Genomic DNA, 21757 nt, shown 5'->3' on the forward strand with positions numbered 1-21757 from the left:
TCAAAACAACTTTTTTGTACGAGTTGTGTAACCTATGAAACCTCCCTTAGCTACAGACCTATCATTTGTCCGTCCGAGTAAAGCAGGTAGATCTTGTTTAGTAGGAAGAGCGTAGTTCAAATCCTTCCTCTCTAGGTTAACGAGCAAGTGATAAAACAGTCAGGGGCTGTTCTCTTCTGCTAAAGAATTTGAAGGCTGCAGCAATCCCTTACGCATACTTACCCGAGAGTAATCCCAGTTGAACACAGTGGGGCTTACTTCCGACAAGCACCCTTAGGACGAGCTGCAAGCTTATCATCATCTCTCTTTTCTCGATCGTGGCGGTTTTGCTAGATGATGAAAACATCATCACTATCATTATTATCAATATTAAAATCTTCGTCTTAAGAATATGCAGAATCTCCCCTAGCACAACGCCCATGAGATCTGGGATTCCTAGCGGAAGAAAACTCGCCTTCTCTCGGCCAAATGCGACCCGGTAACAACTGCGAAGTGAGTTCAGGGCAAGCAGCCTCGAGCACCTGGCCCTTCCGAGGGTGTTTTTGGTGCAGCAGCTCCCCGCGCTGCGCCTGCGCGTCGGCCTCTTCCCCCTCCTCCCGGGGTTGCTGCAGCTGTCGCTTGCAGCCGAGGCGAGGGGCCGGCCGGCGCCTCTTCGACGGCCAGCCGCAGCCTGCCAAGGAGACGTTCAGGTAGGCCGGACTCACGCCCCGACGAGGAAGGGAAGGCGAGGAGGAGGAGGAGGAGGAGGAGGAGAGCGCCAGGCGGTGCGCGTGTGACGGAGCCATTGAGTGGGCGGAGACGACGCGCCGACTGGGGCGGGGCCTGGGCCGGAAGCGTCGAGGGGAAGGGTGCGGGTTGTGCCGCGAATTCGGGTCGGAAGGGAAGCAGACCGGTGGGACCGGCTCCGAGGGGGGCAGGTAAGAGGTGGCCTTGGGGGGAGCGGAAAGCCCGAGGGAGAAGCGGCGGCAGTAGTACCCGGGGCTCCTCCTGTGCCCCCCGCCCTACGTGTCCCTACCTTGCACGAGTGCTTCTCGCCTGAGCCGCGTAAAACGCTCCTTTTGTCGGCCTTTCCTTTCTTCCTTTCCCCTGTTAAAGCAGCCGCGCGGGCCCCTTTTGTCTTACCCTCGTACTCCGCGTTTGTAAATCTGGAATAATGGCCACCTCCCTCTGATTCCGCGCACTTGACTCTTTTAACGTGTCCCCTTTCATGAATGAAAATGCCCGAAAAAGAGGGCTGGACCCTTTAACCGCTCCCGTCTACTTGCCATCAGTATTGCGAAGCGGTGTTAAGATCAGAATTCAGTGGCCTTAAATATATACTCAGAGAAGGTGAATTGCGAGGAAAGACTTGGAGCGGGGTGGCCACCTTGTCCCCAATAGAAGCGCTGTATCTTTACTAGCTCAACAAAATGCGGAAACTCGTTAGTTGGAGCTGACCTTATCACGGGGATGGAGTTATGGGGAAAGCTTTGTCTGTTGAAAGTCTGATTCTACTGTCATGTACATAAAAGATGTTCATTTTCCTTTGATAAGACGTTTATGTCAGTATCAGAGTGCTATTAATAAATGGTACCTCCTGTGTGGACAAAAAGGTGTCAGTCTCTGACTTAGATCAGAGCAAAGACCACTTTTAAGTGCCCTCTTGGAGAATATTGTTCAGTACTTCTTGGCTTCCCACTAGAGGTCTTGAAAAAGACTGTAAACTTAAGAAACAACAAAAGAGGCACCTAAAAACTAACAAATTCATTATGGCACAAGCTTTCGAGAACCACAGCTGACTTCAAATGTTATCCTGACTGAGTTGGCAGATACAGTGGTGTAGGGGGAAGAATAAAAATGTTAGCCATGAGGCCAAGAGAAATGCAAGATATATAAATATGTCAAAGCCGTGTGTGTGTGTGTGTAAATAATCACAGAGACTATTCTTAAAGTAGCATTGATAAATAAACTAGCAGTAACAAATTCACACCTGTAGTGAGATAAGGACCAATAATCTCAATTCACCTGTGGCTTGAATCCAGATTATGGGTCATCATCGTACTACTACAGGTATTGATAAATATCTTAGTGCTGATCAGTTCTTTAATATGACTTTGAAAAGCCCTTATTGGAAAGACTCACAATCAATTTTTGTTCAGCTATGTTGTTATGGCCAATGTAAGAACACTAGGAAGAAATCTGGGGTCGCCTTCTCACTTACTTGGGTCTTAAGAGCTTCAGGAGAGGCTCTTCTTTCAAGACTGCTGCCTTCAGAGGGATGTTTGGTGGTGACATGAGAGGAGAGGGCCTTCTCAGTGGCTATTCCCTGGCCGTGGGAGTACCTGCCAAAAGAGGCTAGGTTCACTCACTCTTTGCTGTCTTTATGCCAACAGGCAAAGACCTTTTTATTCAGGCAGCCCTTTGGCCTGTAAGTGGGTCTGTTGGGTTGGATAGAATTTTAAATCTGTTGTTGTTGTTGTGATAATGCATTTGTTTTATTACTGTTTTAATGAATTGTTTTTATTTATGATAGTTAAGCTGCCTTGAGTGCCATTTTTCTTGATGGAAAGGCGGGGTAAAAACAAATTTGAGCATTTAAACTTTATAATAGGTTAAAATAGTACCAACTATTTACCACTTTTTCTTTCCTCCTAAGAGTGGCTATAGAAATTAACTTGTGCTGGATAGGAAGCAACTGAAGAAAAAAGTCTTGGCTTCAGTTGTCTAATTATCCCTTTAATGGCCACTGCTAATATCTACTAAAATTATACAGAGAAATGTTCCTGCTTAAGAACAGATCCTCTCTATATAAGAGAATACAGTATTAGCCCATCTTGAATCCTGCCATGCACTGTACTACTATCTTCAGACTCAGTTATTCTAGCTTGCATCCTTTATAGCAGGGGTGGGGAACATTTTTCAGCCCAAGGGCAAGATTCCATTTCAAGGAAGCACTCGGAGGGCTGCACTCCAGTGGTAGAACAATCCCAAATCCTATTGTTACCAATTTATAGTAGGAACTATGACTACTCAGAAGTAAGCATGAGCAGTAGGTCTAATCAGACATAAGCAAGATGAGTTTCTGTATGTCTACTCAGCATGAAGCAGGAGAGATTCACTCAGGAGCACTTGAAATAGCATCCCGAAAACCAGACCTCTGCATGTCTATCCAGAAATATTCATTTCCCCCCAATAACAAATGTTCTATAGGTAGATAATGAACAATTAAAAAACTAAAATATGAACAGTTAAAAGAATGAAATACAATACAAACGAATAAAAAAGATGCAAAGTAATGAACAGCACAGGCATAGATAGATCTGTTATAAAAAGCAACCATAAAATCTGGTGCCAAAAATGTAACAATGTAGGCACCAGGCAAGTCTCATTGAGCAGGGTATTCCATAAATGTCTACTCAGAAGTAAGCAAAGCAAGCTTTTGTCTTCAGAAGTTAGTTGGACTGAATCACTCAGCAGCTTCCTCCCCTGGTCCCACCCCTTCTGCCATGAAGCAGAAAGCTTTTAACGCCAATTAGCAGCTGATTAAACTTAGGTGGTTTTCCCTGCTTAGCACTGATAAAGGGAGCCTTTTTCAGTGCTAAGCAGGGAAAAGCACTTCTGATAATCTGCTGATTGGACATATGAGCTCCCACCCACTGACATGGCAGAGCAGCTAGGACCAGGGGAGGAAACTTCCAGCCTAGATGGGGAACCCCTGTATGCTGGAAGTGCCCCATCCCTGCTTTATAGTTTAAGGTTTGTTCATGGTGCAATGCAATGGCTACTAACATTTGCTTTACCTACATGTGAGGTATTACTTAGTAATAGATTAATAACTGCATCTTAGGTGGTTGGAAGGCAATTTCTAGATTGCTTTCAACTAGTTTCCAAAGCAACAATCATAACTGCTGCATAAGATTCCACTTCTGGTGGATTAAGCTGATCAGAATTCTCCGCATTTATTTTTATAAATAATTTATTTTTATAACTATTTGTCACAAGAATACAAAATATTCCTCACCTTTTTTCTGTTTCCTTTATTATATTCCCCCTTTCTTCCATATTTTCAATCCATTAATATTTTATAAAAATTTGGGTTGCAATGTTAAATCTCTATAGCGCATGAACTTCAAACAATAATAGATGCTGTGGTTATACATTTTCATTCCTCTTTGTGATTATTCAATGCCACCCCACTACAGAGTTAAGATTATTCCATCTGTGTTGGTGTCATATGGAGTGAAGTCAAAACAGAGGAAGTCGTGCAATTCTCAATGGGTTTTATTGATGTGCAAAACAATGATCAACTGTCTGAGTTCTGTGCAATTCTGTATTGTGGATGCTCTTTGGGTGGAGCTTGGCCAGGCTTGTGAGCAGGAGAAAGGAGGATATTGGCAGCATCAGCCAGCCGACTGATCTTGCCACCAGACCAGAACCTGTAGGAAGTGTCATTGTTGATTGCATCATCAAAGCCTTGTCAGAGTATCTGGTCATGAAGATAATTTCTGCCAGTGAGCTCTGTAAATATTTTTTTATCTATTTAAAATTGATCAGGTATCTTATTGAAACAGTACTTTTCAATATAAGTAAAATAAGTAAACCTTGTAAGAAGAACATTGTCCAAGCCTTTCCCCTTGCCTCACTATTCCTGTGGGCCCATGCTTAATCTCAAATGGCCCTGTTCACACATGGTTAAGATAACTGTGGAGAGGAGTAGTGAAACCATTGCAAGCAGGCCTGCCACATGACCGCAGAACCATGTGGTGCTGCATGGTTCCTCTACCCACCCCTCCGTGGTTAGCTGACATACCTCCACGTGGTTTAACCTTGCATCCTGGCCACCTCTGCAGCCTAAATGTGCTCCCAACAGCCACTCCATTGGAAAAAGAAAACAATAATACCAATACTACTACTACTAATATATTTATTTGTTACCTGCGTCTCCCTCTGGATCGAGGCGGTGTACAACACAAATGCAAACACTATAAAATACATATAACTAATTAAAACATTTAAAACTACAAACCACCTAGAGGCCGTTTTAACCACTGAGGAGCCCGCCACACGTAACAGTAAGCCACCCCAGGACCTGGATGGTTTTCCAGGGTGGGTCAGTAACCACTGGTGTGATTTTTTAATCCCCCCCCCCGACATGCTAAGCCACCATAGTTAGGTCAAAACACTTAACTATTGTGCTTAGTGTGACATCTGAACAGATCCATGGTGTTTTCCAGCAGCAGAACATGGAAGCTTATGTCCCGATAGCATGGCTGGTTCCAGCTCATTTGAGTGCTACTAAGTTCTTACTTGGATAATTACATTTGCTCTAGCGTACTTAAACCTAGAGCAAATGTAATGCTTACTTGAATATTTAAGCAATTCTTTTAGCTTCAGATTTTGCAAAACATTTTTGTATATAATATAATTTTGCACCAAACTGAACTGATTGGCTTATCTTCAGGTCTGTGCATCTCTGAAGCTTTTAAGGTGTTTTCTCCCCGTTTCTTGTTTCAATGCTGTTGCCCACATTTCAGAATTACATATTATATACATATTGTTCTAATTATTTTACATGGATTGTTTAGATTTTAGATGGCAGCTAGAACTCCTGAATTCCTGTCTCATATGTCACACCTGAATCTTTTTTCCCTTAGTACTGCCCTTTAGTTCTCTGTTTTTACCTTTCAGAATGTTGTGGCTTGAAAGTAAGTTCTACTGAAAAAAGGGGTCTTAATTGTTGTGCTGCACCCCTTGTGCCATGCTGTTCCCTATGCCCTATTCAATCTTTTCTTCTGATTTCATTAAGCTATTTCTCTCATATTCTTCAAGTCCTTTCTTCAAAATCTAGTACTTTACAGAATGTTTTCCTCAACCAGCCTTGTCTCAACTTGCACTTCTATCGCCATTGGACTTCCCTAGTCCCACCTTTCTACATATTTCACCTTTCTTGATGTTTCCTTTATCCCCAATACCATTCCTGTCTGATATAGCTTGCAAGTTCTGTACAGCACTTAGCACACCATGGTAAGTGGTGATAGTGGTTTAGATGAATATTTTATATTACACAGTGTATCAGATTCTATGTCAAGCTTGGTTTCTTTCAAACGTCAAAGTTGAAAATTGCAAGCTTAACTCTTTTGAGAAGCTTTTATCTTCATTACTGTTTTGGTATTTTTAAATGTATGGTTTTTGTATTAGGTTTTACTATGTTACTATGTGTTATGGTTTTAAGCGTTGTCTTGTAAACTGCCCAAAGACCTTCAGCTTATGGGCAGTATAGAAGTGTAATAAATAAATAAAGTAAGTTTCCTTATCTACAACCTGGAAGTATCTCTGTCACAGTTTCTGCTGTACTGGATAAGTGGGGGGTGAGGAACCTGCAGAGGGCAGGCAGTGGGTTTGTCTAGGTACACAATTGTGTCCTAAGCACTCTCACTATTCAGTAACGCATGAGCCTGGTCCAAGCATAACACTGCTCAATTGCTTATCAGAAGTGCTCTGTGGACTCAAATGTTCCTCTTCTGCAGACATTCCTTTCTTATTCAATTTTGGAGTCAGCCATAGTTAGCATTGTGTCTGATCGATGATCATGATGATAAACAGGTTTGCTAATTGTGGTTTGCTTTAATATCAGTGCTGATATAACTCAAACTATAATTATCTTCAAAACTGAAGGAAGGGTGTGTCAAAATAAAAAAGGAACAGCAGATGAGCATATACCAGATCACTTTACAATAGTTAGGTAGTCAGGCGCCATTATGCCTGTATCTAGCTATTTTTTCTTCACTCTGGTGTAGAAAGCCAATGGCCAAAGAGGGTCTTCATTTCAATTCATCATAAGATAATACAGGATTTCAGAACAGCTCTCTTTTTTTAAAAACGTTTACAGTTGCAGTATCTCAAGAAGAGGGAAAGAAGGAGTAGAAAGTTCCAATGGCAGAACTAGCTGCACACTTACAAGTCCAGCGTGGGCAACTGAGAGAAAACTCACCTGACAACCATCTGACCAATACTGTACGTAAGAAACTATTTTATTACATGCCAGAATGTAAATTGAATGGATTACTCATGGTATTCCTGATGCAGAATGCCCCCGAGGAGTTTTTTAAAGCACCCTTATATTTGTCAAACAAGTCTTGCTGTCTTGAATGTGAAGAAGAAAGCGACAACAAAGAGCCAGCTTGGGGTAATAAGGTTAGAACGTTGGACTCTGAGTTGAAGAGACTCTGATTCAAATCCCCCTTCAACCATGAAGCTCACTGTGTGGTCTCCACTATCTTACAGAGTTGTGAGGATAAATTGGAGGAGGGGAGAATAAAATAAGCTGCCTTGAGCTCTGTGGAGAAAAGGCAGGATGTAAACATAATAATAGAAACATATTTAAGAAATGGAGATTCATTATTGCTAATCTTCCATACCGTGTTTCCCTTTTCTCTTTCAAATAATATGATGGTACTTTAGAAAGGCGTTACCAGTCAATTCTATTTAACTTTGATTTGTTTAGTTAACAGACTGTATGTTGCAGTTTTTTGGGATATCCTAACGTTCAGCAATTTTTATTTGCTCTCCGAACTTTAAGGTTTTTCTTCTTGTACTAAATATAACACTAGTTGAAGGATGTTCCTGATAACCAAACAGATGTTCACTTTAACAAATTGGCACTGCAAGCTGTTTTGAGGCCACTGCCTAAAGTTTAGTACATGCAATATCCTCTGCATCCAGCATCCTCTTCCTGTCCTGGTGCCTTGAGGTGCCACAATCTAGGCTCAAAAACAGCTGACTGTGATTTTCAAGTGAAATAATCATTTTGTATCTAGCTCTTTCCAGAATTCACTGGAAAGCTGTATGATTTAGTTCATAGTGAGAATTTCAATCCAATAGACTGGGAAATAACTTTGGATTAAGACCCAGAGAACCCCCTGCAGGCACACACTTAGGCACACTCACACAGACCCATACTGTCACTCTTAACAGGAACTTCCCTGGTGTTCAGTTCCAGATGTATCCTTTCCAGTTTGTTGGATGCTGTTCTTCAGAGTCTCTTGGCATTCAGGAGTGGCATTTTGGAATTAGAAGGGAGTCTGCTGTGGGAAGAGGTATCTAAATATTCCTTGTGCAACCTACCTCCAGAAGTTGTAAACTGTGCTAAAATGAGAGAGATTACATCTTACACTAAAAAAAAAAAAAGTTTTCAAGCTCTCACTTTGCATACCCACTCTATCTCCCAGTTGCAGTTATAACATAGCTTCTTGTGTCAGCTCTTTATAATGCATGTTCAAATTATAGAAAGTTACAGAGCAGTAGTGGTCATGTCTTATAAGCCTTTCTCTAGTAATTCATTGGCCATAAAATCACATATCTATTATATTCCTCTTTGGTTCTCTGTCTCTTTGGGCAATTTGATTCAATCCTCTTTATAGTACACGATAAAAGTGAGAGAGAAATCGTAAGTGGTCTACCATATTTTGAAAGGCGCTATAGAGCTCAGTGGACTACTATTTAAAACTATTGCTAGGATGCAGAGGATCTCAAGAGCACAGCGAATCTGCAGTGAAGATACAGGATATCTATACACTCTGTAGTAAGCTTTTTCACATTTAGCTAGAAAAGGCCTACAAGAACTCATTCTGGGCTATTTCTTCCTGCTTAATTTGTAGCAGTATAATGTGTCCTAGAGCCTTCTGGATGTAGCCAGGAGGCCTGTGCCCATATCACGCCTCTACAACTATCAAGGAAGCCAATCGAGAACCTCATATCTTAAGACACATAAACACTTTCTCTGGTCATTTAGCTAGCGCAGCTTCACTGAAATGTACAGGCCATTCTAAGAGGTCTAGGGCAGAAGTCATTGCAAAATTGCTTTTCTCCTGAAGCTGACAGAGTAAAATGTCTTAGGGATGGTTGTGGAGAGGCCCATAATAAACTCTCCTGGCAGGATATATGTGGATATCAAGATGGTTCCACTATCACAAGTGGTGTGAAGTTTTCAGCTGCCAGGTGCTGTGGCCACAGTGATCTTTGTCGTCAAAGAAGTGTCCAGCAACTGGTCTGGCAGCTTTGGCAAAAAAAAGAGCCAGGGGAAGCTTTTGGTCCCATTATTCATCCCATAAGTTAGTGAAATTCTTTCTGAAACCTTAGCATCACCAGGGCTAGTGGTGATTATTTGGTAAATGTATGAAAACTGAACACTCAGTGCTAAGTTTTTAGGCATAGTTCTTAATCTCATGTTTTCATTGTAGTCTGTTCTTTCTTGAAATGATTTAATATTGGACCTGCCTATATGAGCTGATCCCCAAATTATGCTAAATGAGAGACTTCATGGGCAGTTCACTCCTTGGCTTTACTAGTAATTCCGTGATTCAATATGCAGGGGAAGTCCTCTTTTTTAATTGCCAGTAATATGTGATAGTGTTGCACTATATCCCAGCAAAATGGGTCCTTCCAGTAATATCATGCCAGTTATTGAATAAGGCATAAATATGAAAACTGACATACCAATAATGTTTTAAGTCATCATTGTAGATGTTACTGTAAGAGGACAAGGTTTTAAACGGCATTGTCTTTGCCACATAAGCTGAAATGTTTGTGGTTTTGATTAAATAAATACCTAGGTGTGGTTCCCAGTGTATATGGCTAGTCCAGCTGATGACACTTGGTAGTTGTATGAAAGTTCAGGCTACAGGGTCATCTTTCTCCTAGAAATTATATTGCTGTCTAATTTCCTGGCAGCAGGTGCTTGTCATCCCTCGGAGCTAATTGTTTTTCATTGTGTTGTTACAGTACCTTGAACATCTTAAAGAAGCCTTAGGAAAAGGCAGGCATCTAAAAATATTAATACTGAAGCTAAATGTTTCTCAATGTTAGTTCACCGAATTCAACTTCCTTAAAATGTCCCTAGAAATTTCTTAGGTCATAGATGATAGTCTCATATATATATATATATATATATATATATATATATATATATATATATCATAGGTTGGATTCTTTTTCAAGTGCTTTCATTTTCACATGCTAGTTGGCAACCATTTATGGAAACAAATTCAGTTTTCAATCCTCAGTTAAATGAATGTGTTTCTAAATAGAGTGCTACTGTGCATAGCAACAAAGCTTCCCCACAGTGAGCTTCTACATATAGCTTGCTGTGTGGTGGCAGCCATGATTGGGAGCCGTTTAAAATTAAGTTCATGTGGCAAATATTTTGGTGTGCACTGTCCCCGTGTAGTGCACCTTCCTAAAAATATGCAGAGAGGTTCAGTTATTTCAATGACTTTTTGGTCAATGTACACTGGCTCCTTGGCCATGTTGGCAATACAGAGACTCCTGAGTAATTAAAGGGGATTGAAGGGTCGGTGGAGGTACTGAAGTCCATACTGTGGCAGGATTTTCAGAGCCTGGCACAATACATCACACCCTTTTTCCTGGTGCTGCTTCCTGCATTTCCAGGGGTGAAAAGGCAGCAATATATTGCTCAGGAGGTTCCTATGTCCATGTTCCACTCTATGAGGACTATTGCTTTGGATTTGATATTAACTATGTTTTTGATAGCCGCCAAGGCTGCTGTTTATCTTTGATATTACTCATTCACCTTGAAGATGTACAGTTCATTCTTGCCACAAACCCAGTTGTACAAGGGTTTGGTTCAAACCTCTTTCAAGGCATTAATTCCATAATGGCTGATGAAATTGAGGAATGTGTTCCTTTGCTTCCACTGCAGATGACACCTCTGACCTGTGATCTGTTTAATGCTAATCAGGTAGGGATTTGTGTTTTGCATGTACTGGAACAAAGTGCAACAAACGTGACACAATTCCTTGTCATGTAAAATGCACCTTTGCTCAGATGTGCCGTTCCAGGTATCAGTGTTTTTTGCCTCGCTTTCTATTTGGCAGTTTAAATTGCAGCCCTAAGTAGTTTCTTGGGTTGATTATTTACTTGTATCTTTTTTTCCTTCTCTGTGTACTTGTGACAAAATAATCATGCTAAATGTCAGAAGTATCGGTGTGAAGACAATTTTCTTCATATATGAAAATTAGCTGTATTTAGAAAACAATCCTAAACGTTCACATATAAGTATTCCTGAGGTGTTGGGATATTTAACAGTAATTCACTTTTTTTTCTTCTAAGGTCTAATAAGTTTCTTTGAATCCGTAACAGATATTTCCAAAGTTTCTTTAAATTAAAACAAAAACAAAAAACTATACTGCCTTTCACTGATGTCGATACTTCTGTGTTTCACCATAATAGGAAATTTAGAATCACGGGTATGATTGTGTTTCATATTCCTGTGGTCTGTATTCTTTGTTTACCCTACGTATTTTTCTGCTTTGTGGATAATAGCTTTAGTTGGGTATTTTCCTTTATAAATTTGCATTACTTTGTCCATGCTGTGTATAAACTAATGCTACGTATTTTTGAGACCACCACTGCCAACCTCCCAAATTCCATAAACATAGCTACTACTGTCCCTGTACTGTGCTTGCTTTAGGGAAGAACTTTGTGTATATGTGTCAAGCCATTTTACAACCAGGATGCATGTCCCTTGCCATAAAAAAGCAAAGGCCAGTGCACAGCTCACAGTAGCAGACGCAGCTACAGGGGCACTAAGAAGGGAAGCGTATTCAAACCTGCTTTGTTACTGGTCTCAGACTTAGGTTTTATCTTGGATCTATCTGCTTTGGGTCTTGCCTAAAATGCAGCCATGGTACTGGTTTTTAGTATTTGTTCACAAAATCGGTGGTTACGCTGACAGCATATCTAATTCAAGTGCACCAAAGGAAAGAAATGAAAATCTAACCTATTTTGTAAATAAATGTTGACGACTACCTGCCTGACCCCACTTCCCTGCTCCTTCTACAGCTGCCACAGATCCAAAGCGGGTGTGTTTCTCATACCAGAAGGAGCTTTGCAGTGCTTTTTGCATAGTGTTGAGCCAAGAGGGGGGACACTTCTCATAAAAGTTGCAAGCTCTTAGTCTCATGGTTTTTATTTTTATTGTGATTACATCAAAAAGGCAGATTTGCGTGTGCAGATTTAGAGTGATGGCAATGTTTCAGTTCCTATTAGTGACATCAGCATATAGTCAAATCTAACTACATAAACGTTAAGATGTTACCTTGTTCACTGCGTAATCCCTGACTGCTGGGATCACCAATGTGACTAACTGGTGAAAAGCATGTTACAGAAAGGACGGGGGAAAGGGGGGAACACAACTGGTACAGCAGAGTTGGGGTGGGGGGGACAGAGCAAGCAGAATTTTAAAAAGATTAACACTCCCACAATTTAGGGTTTACTTTCAACCCAAAAATGGAAAAGGGAGAATATCTGACCCAGCCTTACTATTTCAAAACATTTTTATGCCAAGAAGCGCCATACAAGAGAAGGGGTGCTGCGGAGGAATAAGAAAATTCTAATTGCCTACTAATAAATAGTATTGGCCACTTGCCGCAGGAGAGTTGGAAAATGGCTTCTTGCATCCCTGACTTAAAGCCCTCTTGTTGATCAGTGAGAAGCACATCGATCCTAAGGCGTGTGTGCTCACTGTTGAAATATTAAATGTAACTTCAAAAAACCAGCATTTTTCTAATGGGAGAAAGTCATAAGGAGAAGAGAAAGAAAATATGATATAATTTACCAAACAATTTTCCTCCCAAGGGCTGATGTGTTTTTCTGCACATGTGTAGATAATAATCTTGAATAAAACTATTTAGGTCCATCAACATTAATTTGGCATTTACAATATATACAAATCAATCAAATACAAGCAACAAATATGTGCATAATTAGCACAATTACTACTGAGATCCCTAGCACTGGCTACAATATACTTTCTTTTTACTTCATCCACAAGCGTTCAGATATCCTTTACATCACTTCATTGTTTTTCCTTGTAGTGTCATTGTTGTCATCAATTGCCCCTTATTGCCTTACTCTAGCTGTTGTCTTTAGATCCTTACTGCTGAATCTTGGTTTTATTATTATTATTATTATTATTATTATTATTTATTTATTTATTTATTTATATAGCACCATCAATGTACATGGTGCTGTACAGAGTAAAACAGTAAATAGCAAGACTCTGCCGCATAGGCTTACAATCTAATAAAATCCTAGTAAAACAATAAGGAGGGGAAGAGAATGCAAACAGGTACAGGGTAGGGTAAGCAGGCACAGTGACATCATTCTGTTTTCCCTGTGCCCTGCTTCTATGTGGGGGCCCTGCTTGTGGGCACTCCTTAGGCCCACAGCCACTTAGCTTCAGCAATGCTGCAGTATCAAATGCTCACAGACTGTTCACTGACCCTGCCCTTTATAATTAACAATATGGAGTGTACATGTAGGATGGAGGTATTTACAGATATTGGATTTTTAAAATATATTTGTAGAATGACAACTCCGAAAGACGGCGTCAGGAGAGCAGCGATCGAAGACGCAATGATAATCCTGGTTCAGCATCTAACGGGCAGCCGCAGCACAACACTCGCCAAGTGGTGGAACAAGATGACGAGGAGGAGGAGGAGCTGACACTGAAATATGGGGCAAAGCATGTGATCATGCTCTTTGCGCCCGTCACGCTTTGTATGGTGGTGGTAGTTGCAACCATCAAGTCCGTCAGTTTTTATACACGCAAGGATGGACAGCTGTATGTTTCAGATATTTCCCCTTGCTTTTGCTGTTGTTGTTGCTCTGATGTTCTGTGATTCCTTCCTTTGTGTTCTGCCATTAAACCAGTTTCTCAAGGTCTTACGGCAGCAGTCCCCAACCTTTTTGGCACCAGGGACCAGTTTCGTGGAAGACATTTTTTCCACGGACCGGGGGGGTGGGGGTTTCAGGGGAATGGTTTTGGGAAGGCCCCCTCCCCACTCCAGCATTCTGGCTTTGCTTCAGCTGGGTGGGCACCCAGCCAAAGCGAAGCCAGGACACGTGGGCGGAAGGCTTCAGAATGGTGTGCCCAGAAGTCACTCTCCCAGAGCAGCTTCTGGCCAGGCATGCTGTCCCGAAGCCGCCCACCCGCACCCCAGCGTCCTGGCTTCGCTTCAGCTGGGCAGGCTTAATGGCGCCTCGTGCCCAGGTACGCTGGGGTGGGGGTGGGGGGTGAAAGCAGCTCACCTGCGCGGCCCGGTCTGTGGCCTGGGGGTTGGGGACCCCTGTCTTACGGGACATTATGACAGACAGTTTGTGTTTTAGAACATGGGTCACTGCCAAACAGGTATGAAAGTGAGGTGTGGGGGCAGTTTCACACAGAAACACAGTGGACAGGAAGGGGGTGCCAAAACTTCCTCCTGCTTGTACTTTTCTCCTTGAAATCCCTATTCCTCTAGCTCTTCTCCCAGCCAGGCCCCGAGACCAGATATTTATTTATTTAAAACATTTATATCCTGCCCTATATCATTAAGATCTCAGAGCGGCGTACAGATAAAGCTTACAGTATGAATAAATATGCACAGTTAAAAAAACAAATTAAACCAGATATAACCCCCACCAAAAGAAAAGCAATTAGAGGGGGTTGGTTTAGAAATGAAAGGTTGGGAACCTTCTCCCTTCCTACCCCTTTCCCACTTTGAATCACTCCCAGCCCATATTACACCTCATATTTTTCTAAACACAGCTGGTATTATAGCTGTCACATCTAATTAAACCTCCTGTGATGTTCCCTGAAACAAAACGTAACTTGAGACCTCTCATTTTTATAATGGGATGTAGCGCTCTTCTTTACACATTTTGGTATATAGATTAGACATTGAGTGGAATTCAACTAGTGTCCCTCTGCTGACAGAAGACTTCCATCGGTGGCTCGTGGATGGGGTGATTTCCCCTCCCCCTGCACCACTCCCTCCAAATCTGTTCTGAAGGCTTGCAGGGGAATCTCTCCCTTCTTGTTCTGCTGATGGAAGCCTTCTGTCAGCGGAGGGATACTTCTAGGATTTCACTTTTTACATTCCCATGTAAAGTCAACTTGTGCCTTGAAGTTTATAAATAACTAACCTGAGCATTTATTTTATGTACACAAGTTAAAGGGGTCTCCAATTAATATTAAGGTTCTCTATTTTTACCCCAACACAGTAACCTTTTATTATCTTTACTGGAAGAAATAAAACTCTCTGATTATGTTTTTCTCTATCATTTTAATGTTGTTAAAACACTACGTTAGATCCTTGATTCTGAGTTAACATACATGCCATCACCAATGCTGCTGTCTTTTAGAACCTAATATTTTAAATGAGGAACATATTAGCTTATTCAGATTTCCATGTCTGACTTCGGCTTTATTCACAGCATTACCTGAACTTGTTTACAATTCATAGCCACTAGGTGGTGTATGCATAAAGGCATTATTTAGAAGAGTTATGATTCAAAGCATGTATTTTAAAATGATTCCTTATTCGTTGAACTCTCGTTAGGTTAGGAAACTTATTAGAAGAGCACTTCTATATAGCACAAATTTCATCTTTTATTTTGTTCTGCCTTCCTACTGCAGCATCTACACACCATTCACAGAAGATACAGAAACCGTTGGACAAAGAGCTCTGAATTCTGTTCTCAATGCTGCCATCATGATTAGCGTTATCGTTGTCATGACCATACTCCTGGTTGTGCTTTATAAGTACCGGTGCTATAAGGTGAGCTCAAGTTCACTGGACTATGATATCTCATTCTCTGCTTAGGGAAATACTGAAATCCCCAGATATGTCTTTTCATTTTTAAGAGCATACTTGGAAGGCATTATTTTTCCAGTGCACAAAGAACTAAAACAGTTGTTAAAACTGCGCTTAATCTAAAGATCAGCTGTGGAAGAGCAGCATATGATAATTATCTATTTCACTCTTTCAGATATTTCAGTATAGAAAAGGAGGATAATGAATATCTAATTTAGAAGTTACAGGTTTTTATAACTCTAATTTAATGGACATGTTTTTAGGGGGAGAGTAAATACTGGATTTAATTAAAATACTTTAAAAATGAGTATGGAAATGTCAGAAAGTTGTTTTGACCAATTGTTATGTAATTGCCCATAACGCTGGTTCTCACTGCCTTTTTCTTGGGGCTGAGTGAACAATGTCACAATGTGACTATGGAACATGTATCCCTTGCCCCTGTGTGTCACATTTTGTGTCTATATGTATAAAATCTCTATACACATACACATCTGTGTACGTGTACTCTGGAATCTGTGTCTGGATGAAGGCACCGTTAGAATTGTTAAAACTTTTACCTATCTATATAAAAATGCAAGTACGTTCACTTAAATCTTGCCTGGCCAGGGCCAAAGCTATGTCTTGAAATAAACATTCATTTTTATTTTAATTGAAACGAGGATAGTACTCTATAGATGATCTTGCAAAAACTAGGAGCCTGCATGCTGAGTTTTGTATATCTAGGGTGTCACTTGTTTTGGAAACTATCTTGCATTTAGCACTTATTAGTATTATTATTAATAATATAATAATATTTCTATCCTGCCTTTTCCCCAGTACTGGGACTCCAGGCAGTTTACAAGATCAAAACATGTACAATTAAAACATATAAATTTACAAAAGTCAAAATAGAATTAAACCTACAGTAAAATTAAAAACATGTTAAAAATTTAAAAAACAGTAACAGATTAAAAGTGGGGGGGGGGGGGAAATCCAATACATTAACAGAGGTCCAGAGTAGTTCCAAAAGCCTGCTGAAACAAAGAAATTTTTGCCTGCCTCTGAAAGTGTAGCACAGAGGGAGCCAGCCTAGCTTCCCTGGGAAGGGAGTTTCAGAGCCTTGGAGCAGCCACCGAGAAGGCCCTCTCCTGCATACCCATCAGGCATGCCTGGGATGTTGGTGGGACTGAGAGAAAGGCCTCCCCAGAAGATCTCAGAGCACAGGCAGGCTCATATGGAAGAATATGGACTTTCTGGACCCGAGCCGTAGAGGCATACTGCTCTGTTCTTCTATTGTTTGCTTTAGTTGCGTAGTACAAGCAAGCAGAATTTTGCAATGTTAGTTATTTAAAAACCCAGATGGTACTTGATCATAGATATACTTCAGTACTGTGAATGGAGCCTTGCTAAAATTCTTGCTCAGATTTCTTGCTTTCCCCAAAATGAACAAATTGTGTCATAATGATTTTCCATTTGATGCTTTTCTGAAGTTAAGTATTGCATTTACTATAAATAGAGGAACTAAGGTTGCATATACCTTAACTGTTTGACTACATTCAGACGTAGTGCTAAATTATGACTTGAATCCAGACTGTAATCATGGCAGGAGCTTTCCCTGAGCAGAGGTAAAGAAAACTGAAGAGGGAGGTCACATTGAAAAAAAGTCCTTCCCCCCATCTTCTGCAAATGAGATCCTCTGCTGGATCAAAAGTCTTCTGTGGATGGAAGAAGCCTTTCCATTTGCAGAATGCTACATTAGGGTCCATATCTACGATTCAGCAAGATATGAATGAACTTATCACCCCTTCCTAGACTCCCCTCTCCTCTTCCCACAGGTCCTGGAGGAGGCAGAGAAGTTCAGAAGCTTTCACTTGAATTTCTGAGTTCACTTCCATAGTTTGCTCTATCATCCATATCTACTAATGTATAGTTAATCTTAACTGTGCTTGGTTTCAAACAAAGTACAGACTGGGGGAGGGAACCCTCCAAGTGCACAGCAGCACTGCAAGATTATGTTGTTGTTTATTCCAAGACTGACACCTTTTGGGTTGTAAAAAAACCTGTTTCTCAAGGGTACTCTACTACAAAAGCAAATATCAAACCGTGAATAACACTTAATACAACAATCAACACTCATTATTCGACAAACTTATATCAAAACCAAGACTTATATCAAAACCAGGCAGTGCAACAAAACGCAATATACAAGGGACAGATAATAAACAATATTAACATTAATCAAAACTTACACAGAAGTCTCTTAAATACAGAATCTTAATGATAATAAACAACATACTCTAATGCAATGATACATTCTAAAGAGCCACAAAGATTCTTCTAACATTTTGGTTTTGATATAAGTTATGTGGAATATGTTTTTATAACTGGAAATGCATCAGGCTTGGAATAAACATCACAGTCTTTCAACTTTCAGTGCTGTTGTGTTTAGGCCCTTGCAGGGTTTCCTTCCCCAGTTGCACAATGTTTTGCTGACTTCTGTCCTCGTTTGTTTGGTTTCAAACAAAGCCACTTTCTTAAAGCACAATTTGAAATTGTCTTATTTGAAATTAACCATACTTGAAGATCAACCACAGATTGCTGTGATGAGTAGACATGAGAACCTGTGCTTAATCAAAAATGGAAGTGAAACCTTCCAAACTCCATGGGACTGTGGAGGAGGAGGAGAGGTGTATGCAAGCCTAGGGGGTGGCTAGGCCCATTCACTAAGCTATAGTTTAGCATGACATCCAAATGGAGCCTGTGAAGCAGTAAAAACGGAGATGAAACTGACTAAATACCAGATCTGCCTTCTAAGCCATGTGGAGAAGGGGAGAGAAATAAACAAGCTGTCCCCATGTCCTGTTCTTATATGAAAGCTCCCATTACGGGTCAAAGGGCCATGATGCAGATAGGATGAGTCACTGTACACCTGTATTTCTATGTGGTAATGCCCTAGTTTAGCATTGGTCACCACCCAAATGACCATGTGCAGTGGGTAACAGGAAGTACCGGTTAGCCTACATTGCAATTGTGACTCCCTTCAACCAGAAAACGTCACAATAATGACTTCGCTTCTGCATGTTTGTTTTATTTGAAAGGCTTGAATTCTATTTGTTTACATGTATTGACAGGCAACCTTTTTCCCCCTGCCAAAAGTAAAACACTTCATTCCTGAGTGTGTTGCACATTTTGGCAGCAAGCAAATTAGTCAGGTTTTAGCAGGTAAAGTGGAGTCTGTTAATGTGGGTGCAATTGTCACGTGAGACATGAGAACATTTTTAATCAAAACTCTTGAGACCTGCCTTGACGTGCTGTTATGAAGTAATTCTTTTCTTTATCAGAACTATATCTGAAAAACACATTGTTCACCTGGTTTTGTTAGTATCTCTATACTTATGTAAACCAGTTGAGTGGTAATACTTTTCTTGGTATCTATTTAGCTGAATAAGTTAGTGCTTAATAAATCAAAGCATAAAGTCTAACATAGCTCTATTTTCTGTTTTATCGGTCAAAAATATGTATTAGATTTTCATATCTAAAAAGAATGCTTTGGTGATTTACAGAAAAGCAGATTTAAATTATTATTATAGTCCCCTTTATTAACTTGTGAACTCATTTCATTTGCACCAAGTCACATGACCATTATTTTCTTTGCTTACATATTGACTGAGTTCTGATGATCAGCAGAGGAAAAGAAGCCACAGTGACTTCTCTTCCCTGCCCTGAGCAGGCCACACAGGAACCTGCCATTTCCCTAATTACCCTTGCAGCAGGGCAGGTTGCTGTGTGGTTCAAACCCAGCTTGAAACCCCTACAATAAGTCATGGGTTGCATATTGTTTTGGCCATCCCTGCCAAGCACCTTGCTGGGTTCAGATGACACAAAGAGGGTAATTCGTGAAATGGCAGGCACACGGGAAGCACGCTCAAGACAGGGAAAAGGAGTCACCATGGCTTCTTTTCCCTTCTGATCATCCAAACAAGCCTTTGATTAGCTAAATTTGGGTACTTCTGATAGCGAGAGTTTACGACACTATGTTTCAGATGTTAAAAGACTGTTTTATCAACAACAGCTTTTCACATGAAGGAGTGCCCTGATTTCTGATTTGAAGATTTCTGATTATATTATGGCATTAGCCTTTTCTCTGATCTTCTGCTTATCCAAAGGTTTTAGATGTTCCAGGTTTTGGGCTGCTCACATACATTACATTAAACTTTTCACAAACTTTTCATTCATTGGCCCTATTCAGAAGACACCTTAAAGCCTTATTCATCATGGTTAAAGCCATGATTTATTTATTTGTTTGTTTGTTTATTACATTTATATACCGCCCCACAGCCGAAGCTCTCTGGGCGGTTTACAACAGTTTAAAATAGTAAACATTAAAAAGTATACAAAATGTATAAACCATCAAAAACATAAAAACAACAGTATAAAAACTGTCTTCCGAAGAGGGCCATTATTAACTCGTGGGGAAGAAGAAAAATGCCACTTCAGGATTCCTGTGCATATAAGTCCGAATGAAATATATTTATTAATTCATTCATTGACTCTCAGGATTTCTTGTAAGTAGTTTAGATAACGTATAATATTCAAGAATTCATACTACTGTGGAACAGTATAAAAACATAGTAAATATATGTAGAAATGTAAATAAAAATTTCCTCAAATAATATAAGGTGTCTTCCATATATACTATGGGTAGAGGGTACCTCTCTTTTTCAATAGTTTCTTGCCAGAATGTCAGGCTAATATGATTCAATATGTTCTTAAATTTATTTGATAAGAGTTGGTTGTATAAAAACAACAGATTGTACAAATGATGAACCAAAACACTTACAGTTTGGGGTACATTGTTAGTGGGTTCCAAATCCCCACCCCTTTCTCTTTTAAGGCATTCTTAATTTCCAACTCACTGTAATCGCTGGGATCCGAAGAGCCCCATTCCCAAGTGGATAGCACTTCCATGCATGCACAGAGGGTTTGCCAGTTCCTCCAATACTTGCACACTCACCCCACAATAAACACTGCTCTAGACCCTCATGAACAGCTTTTCAAGGGCATAAAGGCTGCAATAAGAAGTGGGTGGAGGGGTGGAAACACACACGATCTCCATATGGAACTTCACAGCCCTTTGGATTTCACCAGAAAATGTCAGATCTCAAGGAAACCTAAATTGATGTGTTTCTGTTTCAGGTAATCCATGGGTGGCTCATCGTTTCTTCTCTCTTCTTGCTTTTCTTTTTCTCATTCATTTACTTAGGGTAAGTTTTTTAAAATCTTGATCTTTAAAGTCATAAAAGTGGATAAGTGCATCCACTTGTCTGAGTTGGATTATAAAGTCTACACTCCTTACGAGAAAATAGTAAATCTCAAAGTATATCCAGGATAATGAATTCCAAGGGTGCAAAATTGTTCAGCTGCGCTTGTGTGCCAATATAGAGGCTTGTGTGCCTCTATATTGCCCTTCCCAATTTGGGGGAAGGGCAATATAGAGTTTTGCAAATTTTGTGACAATTCTACATTCCTATCTTAAAAGCCTTGGTTGGGCAGCCTGCCTTTCAGCAGATAAAGATACAATACTTTGAGAATTAAGTAAATCCCATCTATACTGTGTAGGAGCTCTCTCTCTCTCTCTCTCTCTCTCTCTCTCTCTATATATATATATATATATATATATGAGAGAGAGAGAGATGGACAATAGCATAAGTGAATGCTTTTTTACTGCTTTGTTAAAAATATGTAGCCATTTGGGTTTCAAGGAGACCAAGCCATATATAGATTTCCCATTTGCTTGAGAACTGATACACCAATGTTCTGAAACTACATTAAAAGCAAGACTTTGATGCTTTTCAGGGTTCTTGCACCAGATGGTAGCAGCTAGCTCTGGCTCCTGTGCTGAAATAGTAGCATCTCTTGGTGCTTGGGGAGGCCAAATGAGTGGCCTGTAGGGTAGAGTGAGAGATGAGACCCACATAGGATCCACGTATGATGTTCTAAGGCTTGCATAGCTTCTGCCCAGCTTCTTGCACTAGCAGGGAGCTTAAGCAACAGGACACTCTCCCTGCTTTTAGGTGCAAATGGGGCAGAGGTGTTTAGTTCTGATTTGCTTGCCTCATATGGGATGATGCAGTAATGGCTGT

General features: G+C 40.5%; 1 protein-coding gene across 2 annotated transcripts in view; it reads left to right on the forward strand.

Moving 5' to 3' along the window:
* Window positions 1-818: 818 nt before the first annotated feature.
* Window positions 819-21757, forward strand: part of PSEN1 (presenilin 1) — a 38515-nt gene continuing 17576 nt past the window's right edge. Inside the window, exons 1-6 of one of the 2 annotated variants that reach the window (XM_063117629.1) lie at window positions 819-917; window positions 6869-6993; window positions 10697-10735; window positions 13365-13621; window positions 15458-15599; window positions 20811-20878. In XM_063117629.1, coding sequence (XP_062973699.1) covers window positions 6913-6993; window positions 10697-10735; window positions 13365-13621; window positions 15458-15599; window positions 20811-20878 — 587 coding nt within the window. In that variant the 5' untranslated portion in view covers window positions 819-917; window positions 6869-6912. The remainder of the gene's footprint in view (window positions 918-6868; window positions 6994-10696; window positions 10736-13364; window positions 13622-15457; window positions 15600-20810; window positions 20879-21757) is intronic. The other variant, XM_063117630.1, reaches the window with a different exon arrangement.

This window comes from Elgaria multicarinata, chromosome 2 (assembly GCF_023053635.1).
Source record: "Elgaria multicarinata webbii isolate HBS135686 ecotype San Diego chromosome 2, rElgMul1.1.pri, whole genome shotgun sequence".
NCBI lineage: Eukaryota > Metazoa > Chordata > Lepidosauria > Squamata > Anguidae > Elgaria > Elgaria multicarinata.